A 19494-nucleotide genomic window follows, 5' to 3' on the forward strand; every position below is an offset into this window, starting at 1 on the left:
GAGATGTTGACCATTGGTCATTACAAGTATTCGGAAGAAGAAATCTCAAAACTTGTCATCCCTAAGGATCGAACTCAAGACCTTGGATAAAACCTAGGAAATCCATGACCTTGGCCGTTAAAAGTATAATAGGTGCGGGTTTAAGATGCAATGTTGACAAAACATGCAATTTAGTTTATAAAAAGTTCTATTCCCAAAAATAGCACCAAGTGACGACTTATACTCGTATTCCTATAACAACAATGGTCAAAGGTGTTATTTCCACCTACCCTTGAATGCTTGCTATCAATATCACATTGTTTTATCGTTTTCCACCACCAAAATAGTCAAAACCTTTTATGTATGAAATCTTAAGGGGAGATACCATATGTCCAATCCACTCACCCTACAATGCTTTGTATCAATCATCAATATCTTATTATATACTCCTTAAATAAGTACTAATAAGTAGTACAGTAAAAGTTTTGTATATGTATTAACCAATAGTCTGAACCAATTATCTATGCCTACTTTTCGAATTCATGACAGGGAATTTGTTGACAACTTGAAGGCCATATCAGGCTTGTTGGCTTGGTAAATATCTACTTTAAAATGCTTTTACATATTCTGTTGACACTGCATAAACCTTTGTTTCTTGAGCTTTTGTTGAATTAAATGCACGCTCTTAGCAGTTGTCACTAAACTAATTAAAAAATTTCTCAATCTATATACTTCTCACAAATGTTGTTGAACATGTGTTAACTTTCACGGAATATACAACAAAACTACAGATGGTTCTAACCATCGGGGAAAGGTATAATATGGTCTAGTGTGAATGAAAGCCAGACAGCCAACGTGCAGAAATTCAGATTATATACCTTCTCTATCAGGTCACCTGCAATAGCTCCTTGATATCGTATCCTTGAATCTACAGGAAAACAAAGCCTTAAATTGTGGCACTTATTATCACAGACCTTAACATCTCAATATAGTTCTAAATACTAGGGGGGGAGAGACTTGAAAACTGCACTCTTTTTTGAAATGATTCATGAAAACTGAAGCATTTCTTTTTGTGGAACGTGCGGCACATGTAACACAATTTTTCAATTTGTTTTTCTTAATTACTCACTTGACCTTTTAGAGACAAAACAAAACCAGAATTAGCCGCCCCATTGAAACAGGTCAAAAATGCAACCTCTAAAGAGATGCATTTACGTTCAATTTAGCCATGTTCCTATTATCATGAGTAAATAAGTTGGCGATCTTGTTTCCGGTTCACAAAATTTACGTGTCTTCATTTTGTCGAACACTTTCTAACCATGTCAAATTAAGATAATATTTCAGCAAGATAAAGTATAATGCCATATCAACTCAAAATTTTCAAGGTGTCAACCGTTGGGGCAGTAAACTGTCATTGGAAAACTTACCTGAAGAAAAGTGAGCAACAAGATGACACCAGAGTTCCACAGAGCATGTATTGTTATGGGAGTGAGAAGGTTGCGAGTTTGCGCATATGAAAGACCCAAAGCAGTTCCTGTATCATTGCATAATTTAGTTTAGACAATAACCTAACATATTTTCTAGTGATGTTCCCATCCAAATATTCTCTTTTTTTATATATATAAAGGCAAATATCAACGTCACATAATTGCTCACACATTTGTCAACAACGGGACTTGAACCCACAACCTTTTGGTTGAAAAGCCAACAAATATACAATGTCTTCTTTTTTAATTATAAGATTTCATTTTATTATTTTTCTTTTATTTCTTCCTATTTTTAGCTTCTATGCAGAAAATGTACCAAGTATAAAGAGCTGTGGAAATTCTCCAGGAGTGAGATGTGCAGCTGAAAATACTGCAGCACTTATAAGGATTGAGACAGGTGTGGGCACCCTGCAAAGACAGATGATCACAACATACTTCTATTATAAGACAAGCTTATGCATGGCCAATTAACAGGCTTATGTTGAATGAAAATTTACTTATCGTATTCGGTAATATAGACACGTAAGTAACAAGATATATAAGTGTGTATATGGAGAAATTGCTGACATGATTAGATCAACTGTTATGCAGGAGCATTGAAATAGTGTTATTACTTTTATTTATTTAAGTTTCCTATTTTATTTTATTTACGGTTTCCTTCATATGGTTTCAACTATAAATTAGGATCTATATTTCATTGTTAGGGGACTGGTTTTTATTTTGATGAAGAATTGTAAAGCTTTGAGCTTACATCCATTTGAATAAGATCTTTAGTTTTCTTGAGCCATTTGATTGCTAGGAAAAACTGCATCAAATTGTCTAAAAAGAAAAGGGAAACACATATGCAGAACCCAAATGAAGACCGTACCACTTAGTGAGTGCCACCATAAGAAAGCCACGGAACACATTCTCTTCCAGGACTGGAGCAAGGACACCAGTGATGCCTACTAAGTAGGCGGTGCTGCAAAACACAAAATCGTTACATATTTTCTTTTTGTGGATAAAAGATCCTATTAGAAATGTGACAGTTTCAACCCATTTAATAACCCATTTTAGCTTATGTTTTATCCTAATGGTTCAAACCGGGGAAGGGAATCAGTAAAAAACATAACAGGGTACATGGGTTGAACAGTTAAACAAGATCAATACTAAAACAATAAAATTTCTATGACCACATATGACACACAAGTGTTGAACAAGTGCGAGTATCAGAGTATGAACAAGTTTTGTGTACCTGACGCCAGAGGATCCAATCAGAGGAAGTAAGCGAACAAGAGCATCAGTCTGGAACCAAGTTGATGAAGCCAAATCATTACAACAAATTTATGAGACAAATAACTCTATTTATTGGTCATGTCAAACCCATGGCTGATTTTACTCCTGGATAGTTAACTACAGTACTACACATAACGCAAGGTAAATGATAACTCACTTTTGTCTTAAGCTATAAGTAAGATTCATGGGATCCCACATTGTTACCTTGTATGGCATCGAAAAACAAGTGTGTTCTGTCTCTCCACCTACAGGTTATTTTAACTAATCTCTTTATACTTTATAGTGACTAATTCATATACCGCAACTACCCTCTTGTAGAAAACTACATCTAACTAATAGACTGAGAGTATTTATGCATTAGAACTACCCTATCTGTAATTCTCACTTTAAGTTATAATCATCCAACACCATGCACCTTACAAGGACATATGGACAATTATAAACTGAAGGACTGACCTCTCTCTCAGGCGGGTCACCACTGAACAAGGACATAGCAACTCCAGCAAGCGAGATAGTAATTAAGGCTCCAATAAGACCAATTACACCCCACAATAGCCACCCTCTTTCAAGATTGAAAGGATCCCTCAAATCTGAAATGCAACTAAACAAAATTAACAATACTTTTCTAACTGAAAACACAAGGCACTACATAACAAGGGAAATTGAATCTCAAAACAAGACAGACATTATTTCATTGGAGAAAAAAAGAGATTGAGCCCTAAAAAAAATTGTTAAGAAAAATTAGAGGTGGCAAAATGTTCGGGTCGGGTTGGGTGCTGGGTCAAAATGGATACGGGTCAAAACGGGTCAAATTGGATCGGTTCAAATTGGGTCCGGGTCGAATCGGACCGTTTTCAAAAATAGCAAACCAAACCCACAGAAAATATGAGATGTTTCAATATTTAATCCTTAAATTGATTTAATATTTCTATCCGATATCAGTTTTATATATTGTCACGCGACTTATAATTAGCATAATAAATAAATAGCTTTGATTATAACATTGTACTAATCACTATGACTATTGCTTTTGACAAATATAATGAACATCACAAAACTTAATTAACTTTTTTTTTATCAGATATTTTTTTCAAAACACACTAATAATAACTAGTGATCAAATTTGTATTGACACTTTGTATTATATAACTTAAGTACCTAACTTAAACTTAATATGATCGTAATTCATAAAATTGAAAGAAAAGCTAGAAATTTAAAATCTAATCTAAGCTAATAAATGGTACACTATTTATGCATTATTATTATATTTTATTTTTGTGCCTAAAATAAAAGTAATTGTACTAATTTAAAAGGAAATTAAGAACGTAAAAGAAAATTAGTTTCCATATTACAGATCATGCAAAATAATTGAGAAGAAAAGGCTGCCGACTTGCCGAGTAAATAATTACTAAATATAAGACACTAACATTCATCATCCATGCACTTTCTTCCCCCGCCCAGTTTGAACCGATCCATTTAAATATTTGGTACAATTACTTTCCCAAATCCATTTAAACCCGCATGAAAATTACATTCAGCCCAATATTACCCAATATTCTTAAAAAGAGGACCAGTATGACCCACATTCATCCATCTAGGCATATATTGCCGGCTCTAAGAAAAATGCAGAGCCAGATGCAACACATATGCAGTCATTGAAAAACATAGAACAGTTTAAAGGCATAAATAAGTTGTTCACATAAGAACAATGAAGAGTGTAAGCTTAACAAGTTAACAGTAGAACTGAAAGCGGTTTAGTAATTAGTAAATTACCATAGCGATATACGTCATCAGGATTTTGTTCGCTTCTGTTGGTGACACTATAAAGTGTTGCAAGTACAACGGCTGTCGCGAAGCTGAACAAAGGATAGCACAAGTTAATTTCGTCAAAAAGAACTATAGAAGTACATAAAACCCAAGACCATTAGTATTGGAGTTTGTTAACAAGATTAACCAAACTTAGACTATTGGCATACATAAAAACTAACTGAAAAGGATCGATACTGCGTCAAAACTCAAACTAGTAAAATTACACAGATGACAGATAAACATAAAGAAGTCATACGCCTGGTCAAAGAAAAGTATTCCTGCCTTCTGATCCAGATTTAGTTCTCCAATTTGAAATCCAAGATAAGGAAGAGCTGCTGCTTCTACAAGTCCTGTTAAAACAAAACTGCCTGGGCAAATATTACCTTCACCGGAAAAATACCAATGTGTATAAAGAATCAAGAGTAAATTTTTTTAATATATGTTCAAAAGTAAATACAAATAAAAATACAGACGTGAAAGTAGAACTTCTAAAACCTAAAATTCTATGTTATGTACCATACCAATTAAAGTCAGCAAATGACATCTATCGACTAATGTTTCTACAGAAATAAAGGATGATATTTTTATATTTGTTTCAGAAATGATTATCTGATTACTTAGGGTTACAAGAAAAATATCAGCTTTTAGTGTTTGGGATGACAGATTCTGCTTCTGAATGTCTGATTATGCGGAGGCTGATGATGAATTTAAAATATTTAGTTTCATATGAGGTGCAATAAAACTGATCATGCAGTGGTTAAACAAAATTACCTATTTAACGTTGCTCGAGAGATTTTGTACTCCATTTAACAAACATTTATCCCTTTTACACAAGCCCTTTTCTATCATTTTACCCATTAACTCTTAACTAATGAGATTTGACAAACACTCAACATCATCTTATTCGCAAAAAGTTGTTACCCATACGGCCATACGCCCTGCCATGAGGACGATATGCCCAAGACAATGATGAGCTTATGATCCAGACTAGCTTAGCTTAGCTGCAGAAACACAATCCATAAACTATCTTCTATAACCCTCACCACCCCTAAGATGGTTTCAATATTAAAAAAAAAATAAAAAAAATACAAGAACTACCATTTTTAGAGTAGTATACACACGCACACAGAGATGGAATAACACAGAAGAACATATATTTTTGATAGAGAGCATAGAATAACACCTCAATCCACAAGCAAGTGAGGTCAGTGAAACCGTATACCACTCCCATGGCACATCCCATCGTTTTAGAATCGGCCAATCCAATCCACTTCCCTATAGAAAAATTCCACCATTTGATTCAACAAAAGAACTCGCGCATTTGCAAAGTTCACATAACTAACAACAAATGTAATTTATATATATCGTATTTTAGTTTTTACCGCAAATTTGAGAACATGGATGAAAATTGAAAAAACACTGCTATTACCAGTATCACGGGTTATAACTATTATTGGCAAAATCTGAGTACTCAATTTCTGACGTAGTTAGAGTAAGCGGTAATAAAACAAGGCCCAAATCCATACAATTAATACTTTCACCTTTTTACCAAAACTGCATAAGAACTTAAAAACCTAACTATCTTAGACGAAAAACATGAATATAATGTTTTTCACAGTAAGGTTTAGCCAAAAACGTCTTCTTACTGCTAATATATCTATAGATCAAAAACATCAATTTCACTGAATGTGTACCATAAGCAATATATGAACACTACTATAGATTAACACTAAGTGAAAAATGTATCTAAAATGTCACGTCTCACTGTTGTGTGTATCCACCTTTCATAACGTATGTTGTATACTTGTATGTATCAAACATTCTAATTCAATGCAACTATATGTATATATCTGACCTCCGATAACTTATGAACCCGGGGGTAGCACCGATATATTAGATAAATAAAATAGCAAGAGATTAAATAGTTTAATAATACAAACACCATACTATTTGACAGTCATATATACACAGTAGCAAAATGTTACTACAAGGCAGATACAATTTAGCACAATTAGACTTGTAACTAATAATGCATTACACTACAAATTTATTTGTATTCAATATATCATTCTGATAAATCCTACTAAGCGTATTTTTCGGAGCTAAGAATAAAAAATAACAATAATTACCTTATCGCCGTTAGAAGCATCTTTATTAGATTTATAAAAACAAACTGAAGATATTTTTCTGTTGCTAGTTTCTGTATTTTTATAGTTGATATGGTGAAGCCGTAAATTGCGGAGTGATAGGCATGGCGCCGACGTTATATATCGGTCACGGTGAGGTGATTGATGATGAGTTATGGTTTTGAGTGAATAAGTTTGAGAGAATAAGACGGTTGTAATTGGTGATGCCATTTTTTTGTTTAATTTGTTGAGCTTCCGATTAGTCCGTCATATCGTTGCTCGGAAAGATAAGGCAGGGGTCTTTTTGGAAATTTGTAAGTTTTATGATATCACTTGGGGTTTGGGTTTGTAGCTTTTTGAGCACTAAAATTTTCACATTATAGAGCCCGGGTATCATCATCGTGTTTTTCTGTGTCATCGTATCGCGTCAAGTCCTGGGGGTAAGGCATGGTGCGGCATCCATTTTTCATTCGGTATGAGAGATTTTTTTTTTTTTTTATCTTGAGGATGGAATATAAATGATTATAATGGTTAAAACTTATAAGTTGTGTGTTCATAATATACTAGAAAATAAATAATATGATATTGATGTACTTTAGTTGGTTTGATTTTCATTTTTTATTTTTACTTTATATGAACTAACTAAACTAAAAAACATTTTAATAATAAAGAAATAATTATTAGCTATTATTAACATCACCAACACTAATGGTAACACAAAGTTGACGGATCTGCAGTCAACTATTCTCGTAAAAGATTTATAAAATGATGGCAGATTCTAATATTATTAAGGCACATTATTGATTTGATGATTATGAAATTGTCACAATGGGAAATTGGAAGCATGTTAGTGGATATCCTTTTTTACCCCCCGATTTATATAAGATTTCATCATGTGTATGGTAATTCGATCTATCTGTAGTTCAGTACTTACAATATATTGCTCCTAACCGTTGGGTAATAGTTCATTGGGAGGTTTTGGGTTTGAGTCTTAAAAAAGACAAACTTTTATTAATTATAAATTATTAAGTGGTTGAGAATTACTAGACACTAGTCTGGCTGGGGGATTAGTGAGTAATAAATGGTACATGGAATCAGGGGTTTTCATCCAATACCATTTTTTTCAATTTATTGCTCCTTTATATATATTTTAATTTAATTTTGTAATTCAATTTTTGTTTTTTGTTTTTGTTTGTTATTGTTGATTTGTAGTAAAAGTTTTAATCAGGATCTAATAATTGTCCATGTTTGTTCAAGCTGTAGAACCAAAAAGAGACCATGGATTCCACAATGCTTCGCACATTTTCTAAAGTACCATCAAGCAATGCTACAATTGAAAATAAAATAAAATAAGAATTGAAAATAAAATAAAATAAGAATTTTCATTTAGTATTAAAAAATACCCGCGTATTGCAACGGTGAGATGGTGGGGTGATAGGTCATAGGAGGTGATAAGTCACAGAGTGTGATAGCCAAATGCCTTACACGTGCGGGCTCCGCCCTCGGATAAAAAAAAATCGTCGAAAGTATATCGAATGACATCTCTAATGAAAGAGCATGAAATTTTTAAGAACACTCATATAATTTTTATAATTTATCGATATACGGTTTTTGAGATAAAAGATTTTGGATGAATTAAAGGAATAAAATGGTTTATGAATGAGAGAAAAAAATGAATGATTGAAATTTGAGGAGAGAGAGAAAAATGATTAGTTGAGATTTATTGTCACACAAATTCCCTAATAGGTTTGTGTCGCCCGATGGGTAACGCAAGAGTTAAATCTATAACCTTTTTGCTATTGATGTTGTGGTTGATATCACAACCACATCTAAAAGTTTAAGGTATTGAATTCATATAAAAAGTAAATATAAAAGACAAATTAAAGTTTCGAATATATTAGTTGAAAGCCAAAGCGGAAAAAAAAAACTATGCAAGAAATCAAGAACAAAACTTATTTTAGTTATATCCTCTTTTAGTTATATAATATTTATCATAGGTGGCTTCTCCATATTTTTTACAATATTTATCTTATTTTATATAAAAAAATTATATTAGTTACAAGCATTTTATAAAAGAATAATTTAAAATATGGTTCCATAATCTTTTAATTATTATTATTTCTAAAAGTAAGGAAATCTCGATATATAATATCTTTTGAAAATTTAAAATTTTAGATCTTTTTTGTGTTTTTGGTGTTTTTTTTATTCACGGATATATATCTATTTATATAATGCAAAATCGTTTTTAACACATAAAAACTCTATAACTACGAAACATGTGCAGTAATTTTTACTCTTTGTTTTTTTTGTTTTACTTTTTGTTTATTCATATGTTCTTTTTTAAATTAATGTCCTTTTTTTTTTGTTTTAGAGTATTTTTGAGACATTAATACAAAAATATGATAATATATTTTTGATATTGATGTACTTTTTTTTTCATCATGTAGTTTAAAAAAAAAGCTTTGTTCTTTGTCAAAAAATTGATCCAATTTACGTTGATAATTACATGTGTTTGATTATTGTAAAAGATAGATCTTTTGTGGCGGATTTTTTGAATATAATTTTCGTAGCTAAAACATAATTATTTGACAGTATGTCCAAATTTTTTACAACTCAAACATATGAATACATGATGTCACTACTTAAAATTTAGATAACTTTAACTGGTTACAAATTATTAACTTATACATTAAAACCTTTTAGCCAACTTAACTTAGCTATATTTTTAAATAGCCGCACATAATTTGGGTAAAAAATCTTGTATATGTATAAAACATTTAGCATAGAAGGTTTTGCGATGGTATATGACAACGAGATTACAAGAACGTACAGTTTTAGCATCAATTTTTTTTTTACTATATTTCTGACCGTCTTCTAATATTTAGAATCTAGCAACAAATTTTTTTTTTTACTATATTCCTGGCCATCTTCTTAAATCTTTATATATACTATAAGACAGTTGAACTAATGACTTATTAACCAATCACATCGTTGGATTTCATCAAATTGACTTTTGATGATGTCATCATTTAGATAAACTACAAATTAAAAATCTTAATAATCATTATCATTTGTAGAATAAGTCTCATTATTTACACTTTTTTTGTTTTCCATCAATAATTTACACTTTTTAGCCCTGAATACTTAATTTATATTTATTTTTAGCCGTCAACTTGAGAGAATTTTTTTAAAATTTATAATCATTTAATTAAATAAATTTTTTTTAACATATCAAATATTTTCTACAAAAAATTATTTCAAAACCTAATGACTTAATAACAAATATTAGATTAGATTTTTATAATTATAAATATTAATATTTAGTTTAATATTAGATATAAATACAATGTTAGCTTTAGATATATATCCCAAACATAATAACAGATAACGATATACAATATCATTGTCTTAAACACAATAGGAATCACAGGATATGGGACAATCATAGAACCAAACATGATTTACAACAGAGGGTTACTTAAATCCTAAATCCAAATCAATATAAACTCCATTCAAAATTCATTCTATCTCTCAATCAAAAAGGTACATAATTTTCTCCTTTTTCATATATTAGTTTTGCATTTTAATGTTTAAAGTTACAGTTGTCACTCAAATCAAGAGTCCTAACTGTTATCAATGAATATAAAAAAAATCTTAATTGTTATCATATTATCATAGAACAAGTGATTGAAAATAAACCTATGCGTATTATGAACGCGCATCATGATTAAAAGCAGCCAATTGGGCCTAAAAACATATTGTAACGTACAAAACCTCAAGGAAAAAAACTAATGAAGAAATGACACAGATTTCGTTGCACGGTTTTTAGTATCTTTATAAATATAATTATAATATACTTTCTAAGAAAACATACCTCTAGGTTGATGTGTTTCAAGAAATATTTTAACCGGCCAAGTTGTGTATAACCTTGTCATTTTTTTTAATATCAGTAATCTAATGAGAAATGCTACATTTACAAACATACGTAAACCAATAAAATAAAATAAAAAAATGATAAAAAATAAAACCCAAATAAATTCATTGGTTTGTATTAATTCTAAGTGTGTTTGTAGATATTTGTTTGTAAATGTAATATTTCTCCTAATGTAATATACCATGTGCTGTTCTAAAACCAAAACAGTTAAAATATATACTTATAACAAACTAACAAAGCTTTAGCCTTTGCATACGTACACTGCATATCGATCTTAATAAAAACAAGACAACATAAACCACTTATTTTGGAATAAAAATATCCGACGTACAACCAACGATATATCATATGAAAATGGGGTATCTAGATTGAGTAATAGCATTCTTCAATTGTGGCACTTTTGTACTCTTATGTAAATACAAAAAAAAAATCTCTAAATAAAGCCAAAATTGTTACATGTGAAAATAAATTCCATCAAAATCAAACACTCGTTATCATAACTTAAATAACCCACAATTTGGGAGGGGATTCTCTCAAATTGATCTAACATGACTAGTTACGTTGTATTAACCGAGTCCGCACAATTTCAAAAAATAAAAATTAAAACAAAAGTGTTCAATGAAACTTATAGGGGAAAAAAAAAATTACGCGTGAAAAACTTATTCATTTGTGGGTCCATATTTTCATATCATTTTGGGCCCCAACACTGACAGCTTTGTCACTTTTGTAATTAGCCAATTCGTTCAAGTTTTAACGCTTCAAAGTCTTTAAACATAAAACACATATACACAATAGTCCCCGAAGTCCCCACCGACTATCGCATCTCTATATATCTAGCTATATCCTATAGGTTTATAGAGCATATATATATATATATATATATATATATATTTTATTTTTTTAATTATTAAATATCTTATAGTGAGATTGAGATTTACTTTCGCAATCGTGATCACTTTCCAGATTTTTTGGTCACCCCCAACAGTGTGTATCATAATTTATTTATTATAATAAAATAATAATAACAGAATCTTGATCTACATACATACTCCTAATAATAATAAATCTTGATCTAGTTTTTCACAACATCCTAAAACAGAATCTATCTAATCTATGCTTCAAGCTTGTTCTGCTTGAGCTTTATATATATATAGGTATGCTGTTTCTGCTTACTCTATTTTATTCATTATAATCTTTTAGTTTTTGATTATTTTTTTTGTTCATGGTTGATATTTTGATACAGCTTTTTATTGGATACTTAATGGGTTGCTAGCTAATCCTGTTTAGCTGTTAAAGTTAGTTGCTTTTTAAGTTTATGTATATGATATATCCTACCAACCTCTTCCGTACCTGCAGAATTGGGTATCGTTGTTGTGATTTGCTAATTAATCTGACCCACATTGAAAGGAATGTAATTCTTTTAAAGTTTGAATCTTGCATTGAATATTTAATGTTTTGGGGGTCCAAGATTTGGTATAACATAGTTACAGACATTAATTATTTTTGGGTTTATGAAGAAAATTGGTTTTTTAAAAGTAAGAATCAAATGTTTCCTTTAGGATCAATACATTTCTCAAACATGATCATGGTTGTTTGTTTTACTTGTTAAATATTGATTGACTAATGTTAAATATAAAATACAGTTTCAGGTTGCATTATGGCAACAAAGGGGAATTCAGGAGATAACAGGACTAGGAGTTCCATTACTATATTTATAGTTGTTGGTTTGTGTTGTTTCTTTTATTTATTGGGGGCATGGCAAAGAAGTGGTTTTGGGAAAGGAGATAGTATAGCTTTGGAGATGACGAAAACTGGTGCAGATTGCAACATTCTTCCAAATCTGAACTTTGAGACGCACCATGGTGGTGATGATCGCATAGTTGACCAGTCAAAAGCAAAAGTTAGAAACTATAAGCCGTGTAGTGCTAAGTATACGGATTATACACCTTGCCATGATCAAAGACGAGCCATGACGTTTCCAAGAACAGACATGATTTATAGAGAAAGACATTGTCCTCCTCAAGAACAAAAGTTAAAGTGCCTGATTCCTGCCCCTAAAGGTTATGTAACACCGTTTTCATGGCCCAAAAGTCGGGATTATGTTCCTTTCGCTAATGCACCTTATAAAGCCTTGACGGTTGAGAAGGCTATCCAGAACTGGATTCAGTATGAGGGTAACGTGTTTAGGTTCCCCGGTGGTGGGACCCAATTTCCTCAAGGGGCAGATGCTTATATTGATCAACTTGCTTCTGTAATCCCAATTGCTAATGGGACTGTTAGGACTGCCTTGGATACTGGCTGTGGGGTATGTCGAATTTATATTACATATTTCTCAATAACCCGTTAACCAAAACTCTCCCTTAGTTAGCTTCTTGCTGCAAATAAACTTTAATTATTTTCTTGCAACAAGCAAAAAGAAATACCTCGCACGAATGTATGATTTGGCACAAAACATGTGAATTACTATGTTTATTGACCCGTTTTATCATCATTAGTCCAGCTATTTCTTCCATACCATATTTCTAGACATTTTCTAGAGGTGGCGATTTCAATCCACTTGCTATGAGTCAACATGGGTTGTGTTTCCTCTCAAGCGGGTCAAATCAATGGAATAAAATTTTTATTAAAAAGGGAATGAGTGGCAAGTCACCCGTACTTATTTTTTATTCAAAAATTAGACTATTACCGTAAAGATGTTGGTTTTGTAATCTTAATGAACATAATTTTTTAAAAGTTGATGAGAAGTATTTAATGGGTCAACTTGACCCTGCACTTTCAAGAAATGACACCTTATATAACTCGTTTATATTACCACTGGGATGGTGGTACATTGGCAAGGACTTGCCCTTTTAATGTAGAGGTCACAAGTTCTATCCTTGGCAAAAACTCCGTAGTGGCAACGGGAAGGTTCACCCGCTATGACTCCGAAGTCGTAAAGCGAGTCGCCTTGGGATTAGTCTGCTCGCAAAGCGGGTGGGATCACCCAAGCTCGTGGTAGGCCAAAGAAAGAAAAAAGACACGAAATATGATTTTTCTTGCATCAAACAAAGTTCAGAGGTTAAAAAAGAGATGATCACTCTTTTTTGGGGGATAACTAGTAATGTGATCTTTTTAACTATATTTTATTTGCAGGTTGCGAGTTGGGGGGCATATCTTTGGAAGAGAAATGTTGTAACCATGTCGTTTGCACCTAGAGATAATCATGAAGCACAGGTTCAGTTTGCTCTTGAAAGAGGTGTACCTGCCATTGTGGGCGTTCTTGGTTCAATCAAAATGCCATTTCCATCTAAAGCTTTTGACATGGCCCATTGCTCTAGGTGCTTGATACCATGGGGATCAAATGGTAAGATCGTTCGTACCTGTAATAAGTAATCGCCTTTTTCAAGTGTCAACCTTAGATTTTTGTTTCAAGTAAACCATTATATATGTAAAAGTGCCTACAAAAACCATTGTAGTTTCTAATATGTGGTTTATTATTGAAACAAGATCATGGCAGAAAAGACTCTAAATTTCTTTCTTCACTTTGGTGTGTGTAGATGGGAAATACATGATGGAAGTTGATAGAGTTCTTAGACCTGGTGGCTTTTGGGTGCTTTCGGGTCCTCCAATTAATTGGAGAAATAATTACAAATCATGGCAACGTCCAAAGGAGGATCTTGAAGAGGAACAGAGGAACATCGAAGAGGTTGCTAAGCTTCTTTGCTGGGAGAAAATATCTGAAAGTGGAGAAACAGCTATTTTTCAGAAGAAACTAAATCCCGAGTCATGTCGTGGCTCAGAAGATGCTCCTGGAGTTACATATTGTTCCCAAGATCCAGATGATGTCTGGTATTAATACAGTGATATTTTATTATATATACATGTGCTTTAAATCTTTAGGTCCCAGAAATTAGTGTGGGGGCTGCCTTTAGGCTGTGTTCTATATTGGTTGTAGACTTAGAGGTGGCACTTTCAATCCCTTTAATTTTGGATGGGTTGGTTAAGGCTATTTCTTTATAATCTCTTACCGGTCAAACTGGTTAATTTACATATTTAGCAGCTGGTTAATTTACTCAATTTAGCAGGATTAATCACAGGCCAAGTAGGTTAAACGAGTCCGAAGTATATAGTAATGTATACAACCTCCAAAATCATTTTATTTTGTTAAGATTAGATTAGAAGTTTATTAAAAGTAGCATAATTTTTGTGAGCAGTTATTGCATACTAAGTTAAGTAGGTAACAATCTATAGGCTGCTACATACTTTGTTCTTTTGCGAGCTCAAACTCTCAGTATGCAATAACTGAGAGTTTATCTTACAAGCAAACCCAAGTTTCCGAGACCAAGGTTTTAAAAGTCAACATGGTCAAAGTTATCAGTACATTAGCTGCCATATCATAGTTTTGATGGGGTAACTGGGTCAGATTACCCAAATTGATCTTTTAAAGTAAATGTTAAGCTCTATTTCCAGTGCAAATAAGGCACTTTACCATAATAGATTCAACCCAAAGTTCTTCACACTCTTATGCACTGATCCCTCGGCAAAAAATGTTTCAGTTTACTTGCACCGGACGTGTAAGTATGTTGCCTTTTTTGACCAGAACCAATATCAATCCTTTACCCAACCCGCCTTTCCTAGTTACAGTACTATTCTACCATCAGATGTTTCCAAGTTCTAAGTTTTAATTTTTAATTCCGTCTGAATTCTCAAGCGGACTTTTTATCAATTTGGTGATGTAGGTACAAGAAAATGGATACGTGTGTAAGTCCCGCCAGTTCAAATGCTGACGTGGAATACAAGCCGTTCCCGGAAAGGCTTAATGCTATCCCGCCACGAATTGCTTCTGGGTCCATTCCAGGAGTTTCTGAAGATAAATATCTGGAGGATAACAGACAGTGGAAGAAACATGTAAATGCTTATAAAAGAATCAATAGAATCCTTGATTCTGGAAGATATCGCAACATCATGGATATGAATGCTGGTTTTGGAGGATTTGCCGCTGCTCTTGACTCTCCCAAGTTATGGGTCATGAATGTGGTCCCCACTTTGGCCGAGAACACTCTTGGTGTTATATATGAACGCGGGCTTATTGGCATCTATCATGACTGGTATGATTCTTAGCATACAAGCTTTTTTTTCTCTCTCAGCAAAACCAAGTTCATTATTCAGTCTCGAGTGTATGTGGCAATTTCAGCCCATTCGCTATGAATGGAATGGGTCATAAGGTTTGAAGTGGTCAAATTCAGTCGAACTTTGCGTTAGGTGTGATTTTTTAGCATACGCCCTCCCAGATTGTCTTATTTGGAAACACCAGGCTATTCCATATTATTTTAATATTTTACTACTGCAGTTATTAATGTTTTTATACTCGTAAAAACATGCGAGTTATTTGTTTATTTTATTATATCAAAAAAAGACCATTATATATTAACATACATTCACATATTCTTCCCCTAACCGACAACCCCGATGAGTCACCTCAAATACCACTAGGACCAAGTCCCTTTGGTGCTACTAACCTATATAAAATAAAAGAGATGAGTCATGGACAAAGTGTTCTCGGCAAATCGGCAACCTAACATGATCCATATCGACCTACCATAACACCATGTTTTGACCAATCCTTCCACCCCCCCCCCCCCCACCCCTCTCTTTTTATAATTTGCCACTTGATCAAGGGTGTTGGTTTTTTTTACTCATTTTATTTCATTTAATTTTGCAGGTGTGAGGCTTTCTCAACATACCCACGAACATACGATCTCATTCATGCGAATGGTCTATTTACCTTATACAAGGACAAGTAAGTAGAACATGATTTACTGATATTGATTTATGTTCCTAATACAAGTTCCCACAAGAGCTGTTGATATCACTTCAAGCATTATGCTTTCAAGCGATTAGAAATAAACCATCATACATGCAAAAGTGACACCAATAATAAAGACTACATTGCAAGACTGGTTTACTTTCCAAACACAACAGTCCTTTTTGCATCTACATGCCTCTAATTTGTCAGGAGTTCATATATATTTTAACTACCTGTAGTGTGCATTGTAATTTTTCCGATAGGTTATTGATTTGAAACGTAAAACAAAGAACAATGGACAAAAATATTTAATCATGCTTTTGTTTTAGTGCTATTCAGATGAGTTTCGAAGGCGATCCTTTAACATAGAACAGGTTATAATGCGGTAAAACAGATTTTACTGCCATCAGTTTTGGATAATCAGTTTATACCAGCTGCAACCAAGCTGATTATGGAAGGGTGAAATAAAATTACCTAGTAACTCTTTGTATTTTAATCTAATATGTGAGACTTTCACTTCCATCTCACAAGGAGTATCTCTTTTCTTTATTAAGGTGCCCCTTTTCATCAATTTGTGTATTTATCAATATACTGAACACTATAACAACTGATTATCTGGTTGGTACAACTTTAAACAGTAAAAGCACATCCAGACTGTCCCTCATGAACTGTGTTTTAATTATTTATCTGGTTTTAATAAATAAAGCCTCTTCCATATATAATTTGAATTAAATGAAATTCATGCAGATGTGACTTTGAAGACATTCTTTTAGAGATGGACCGAATCTTACGTCCAGAAGGTGCTGTTATACTCCGTGATGAAGTAGACGTCCTTATGAAGGTAAAAACCATCATAGGGGGAATGCGATGGGATACAAAACTAATGGATCATGAAGATGGCCCCTTAGTCCCAGAAAAAATTCTAGTTGCTGTCAAGCAATATTGGGTGGTTGGTTCCAACTCCACATCAACACGCTAATCACCATAAACTGGAACCTAAAACGGTAATTTCAAGAAATCTTTGTATGCCCATTTACTAGTTTTTAAATCATGTTATTTAGCTAAGTTATCATTAGTTAAGCTTTATATGATATTCCGTTTGTTGTATCTCAAAACAAACAAAAGCCTTTTTAAAGTTAATGGTAAGAAATGTTTAGTTGCAATTTATGTGCAGTGAGTTCTTTGCATAATTGGTTGTTTTAATCTTCTTTGGATCGTTCCAATTATATCAAATTATTCAGGTCTAGACTCCTAGGTCATATCAGATTTACTCTAAGTTTTTTGAACGTTCAACAAATCGGACAGCTGGCATGTTCTTGTCTTTACTTTGATGCCCTCGAATCATCTCTATTAACAGTAGTGTGTCTGCAATAATTCTCAACCTTTTTTTCCAGAGCTAGTGCAATCTTATCCCTGAGTAAATAATAATGTATTTTCGACTTCTACATAACGCATTAGAAGTTGCGTGATCGCTTAGTTCTTGTAAAAAGGCCCCCTTGTAAGTTTTGTTTGTCGGCAGCCTCATGTGTGTGTGCTGCACTCGACAGACAACAATCCGTGGGTTACCCAAATGGGAAAAATGACTTTAGCAATGAGCATTGGATCCTTTGCATCCAAGGGGGCATAACTTCTGGCCATAAACATTTGGGAAGTCCAACAAAAACCACATCATTGGTGTCATTCAAATGGTGGGGTTTGTAAGTTGTATCCATCCACCAATATATTGTGAATGCATGTCCCCTATGTACATTTATGATCATTTTGCGCTGTCAAAAAGAGTGCCCACCATGGATTACAAGTCAAGAGCTTTGTTTTGGCATGTAATGTAATTGTTCTAGTGGCCTGTATCTCCTGACATAACGAACAAATAAGTATTGGTGGCGAATTGTATCGATGTTATAAAGATTTTGATGAACATGAATAGATTTGATGAGACGTGATTAGAACATTGAAACAATTATCCAAAGGTGACAGTTTTGACGCAATTATGAATGAATTGAGTTGAAATAAGATTGAAATAGTTAGCTAAAACACTAACAATACTCAATTCCGTCAAATAATTAGCTAAAACAAAACGAGTCAAATATGTTAAAAGTCACTCAAAAGTGCATTTTAAATGTATTTTTTTGTGTTATGTATAAAAAACTAGACTACTTAACATAATTCTTGTCAGTACTCGGTACGCATTACACACAATTTTCTGTTCTTTCTAGAATTTAGACAAATTTTTTGGCGTAACCTGGCCCGTCTCAATCTATATTAGATGTTTACATGTGATAGAGTCAACATGTGATTCACCCATGTTACCCTAGGTCTATCTGTTAACATTGATTATATATACACCAAAAGGTGGGTTTATTTGAAACATATGAAACACCCAAAAAGCTTAATAGGAGATAAAGTTGCATTAAGCAAGAGTATTGAATTTCGTGTGTGATAATATTAAGCAGGACCATCCACATTAAACAGGATGGCAAACAGCCCGACGTGGTCCCTTTTAAATTGAATCCAACGGAGTATTAATTGAAGTTGATATACAAGTAGTTCAATTGTGTATGTATTATGTTCTACAGGAAAATAATTTACTACCTTAGTTAAGAAAACAAATTGGTTTGAAGTAACAAATAAGCCATGGGATACTTCATTGGTTTAAAGATGGTGAATATGAAGTTACCGTGGTTAACAAAACAAGGATCCATCATTGCTTTTCTTTCTTATTGGTGTTCACACTAATTTCATCGTAGTAGGTAATTTGTTAATTTTTTTTTTCTTCGAATATTCAGTCGGTATGCAACATCAGGGAAACCTCACCGTATAATGGTGAACCCCTACACATACCCTAGACAACGAGATGTTGACCATGGTCCGTTACAAGTATTCAGAGGAAAAAACCTCAAGACTTTTCATCCCTAAGAATCGAACTCAAGACCTTGTATAAACCTGAGATGCCTCTAACCAGTTAGACTAGTTACCATATGGTAATTTGTTATATCGTATGAGACAATCTCTATTAAATACGCAAAATTAAGGTGAGACAATAAATTCAAGGATCTGAAAAGATAACAAAATCCATAAATGACAAATTAACTTGATCAATTA

General features: G+C 33.0%; 2 protein-coding genes across 2 annotated transcripts; one reads left to right on the forward strand and one right to left on the reverse strand.

The window, feature by feature from the left end:
- Positions 1–686: 686 nt before the first annotated feature.
- LOC122608913 lies at positions 687–7021 on the reverse strand. Its single transcript, XM_043781987.1, has 10 exons — positions 6680–7021; positions 5734–5825; positions 4807–4914; positions 4515–4597; positions 3198–3331; positions 2701–2750; positions 2335–2427; positions 1783–1874; positions 1407–1513; positions 687–907 (listed from the first exon to the last, which is right to left on the reverse strand). The coding sequence occupies exons 1-10, from the start codon at positions 6905–6907 to the stop codon at positions 866–868; spliced, it is 1029 nt and encodes a 342-aa protein (XP_043637922.1). The 5' UTR covers positions 6908–7021; the 3' UTR covers positions 687–865.
- Positions 7022–11614: 4593 nt separating this feature from the next.
- On the forward strand, positions 11615–17558 carry LOC122601420 (probable methyltransferase PMT2). Its single transcript, XM_043774182.1, has 7 exons — positions 11615–11764; positions 12254–12915; positions 13743–13953; positions 14147–14438; positions 15329–15697; positions 16312–16389; positions 17143–17558. The coding sequence occupies exons 2-7, from the start codon at positions 12268–12270 to the stop codon at positions 17372–17374; spliced, it is 1830 nt and encodes a 609-aa protein (XP_043630117.1). The 5' UTR covers positions 11615–11764; positions 12254–12267; the 3' UTR covers positions 17375–17558.
- The last annotated feature ends 1936 nt before the right edge of the window (positions 17559–19494 follow it).

The sequence above is a fragment of the Erigeron canadensis genome, chromosome 1, assembly GCF_010389155.1.
Source record: "Erigeron canadensis isolate Cc75 chromosome 1, C_canadensis_v1, whole genome shotgun sequence".
Classification (NCBI taxonomy): Eukaryota; Viridiplantae; Streptophyta; class Magnoliopsida; order Asterales; family Asteraceae; genus Erigeron; species Erigeron canadensis.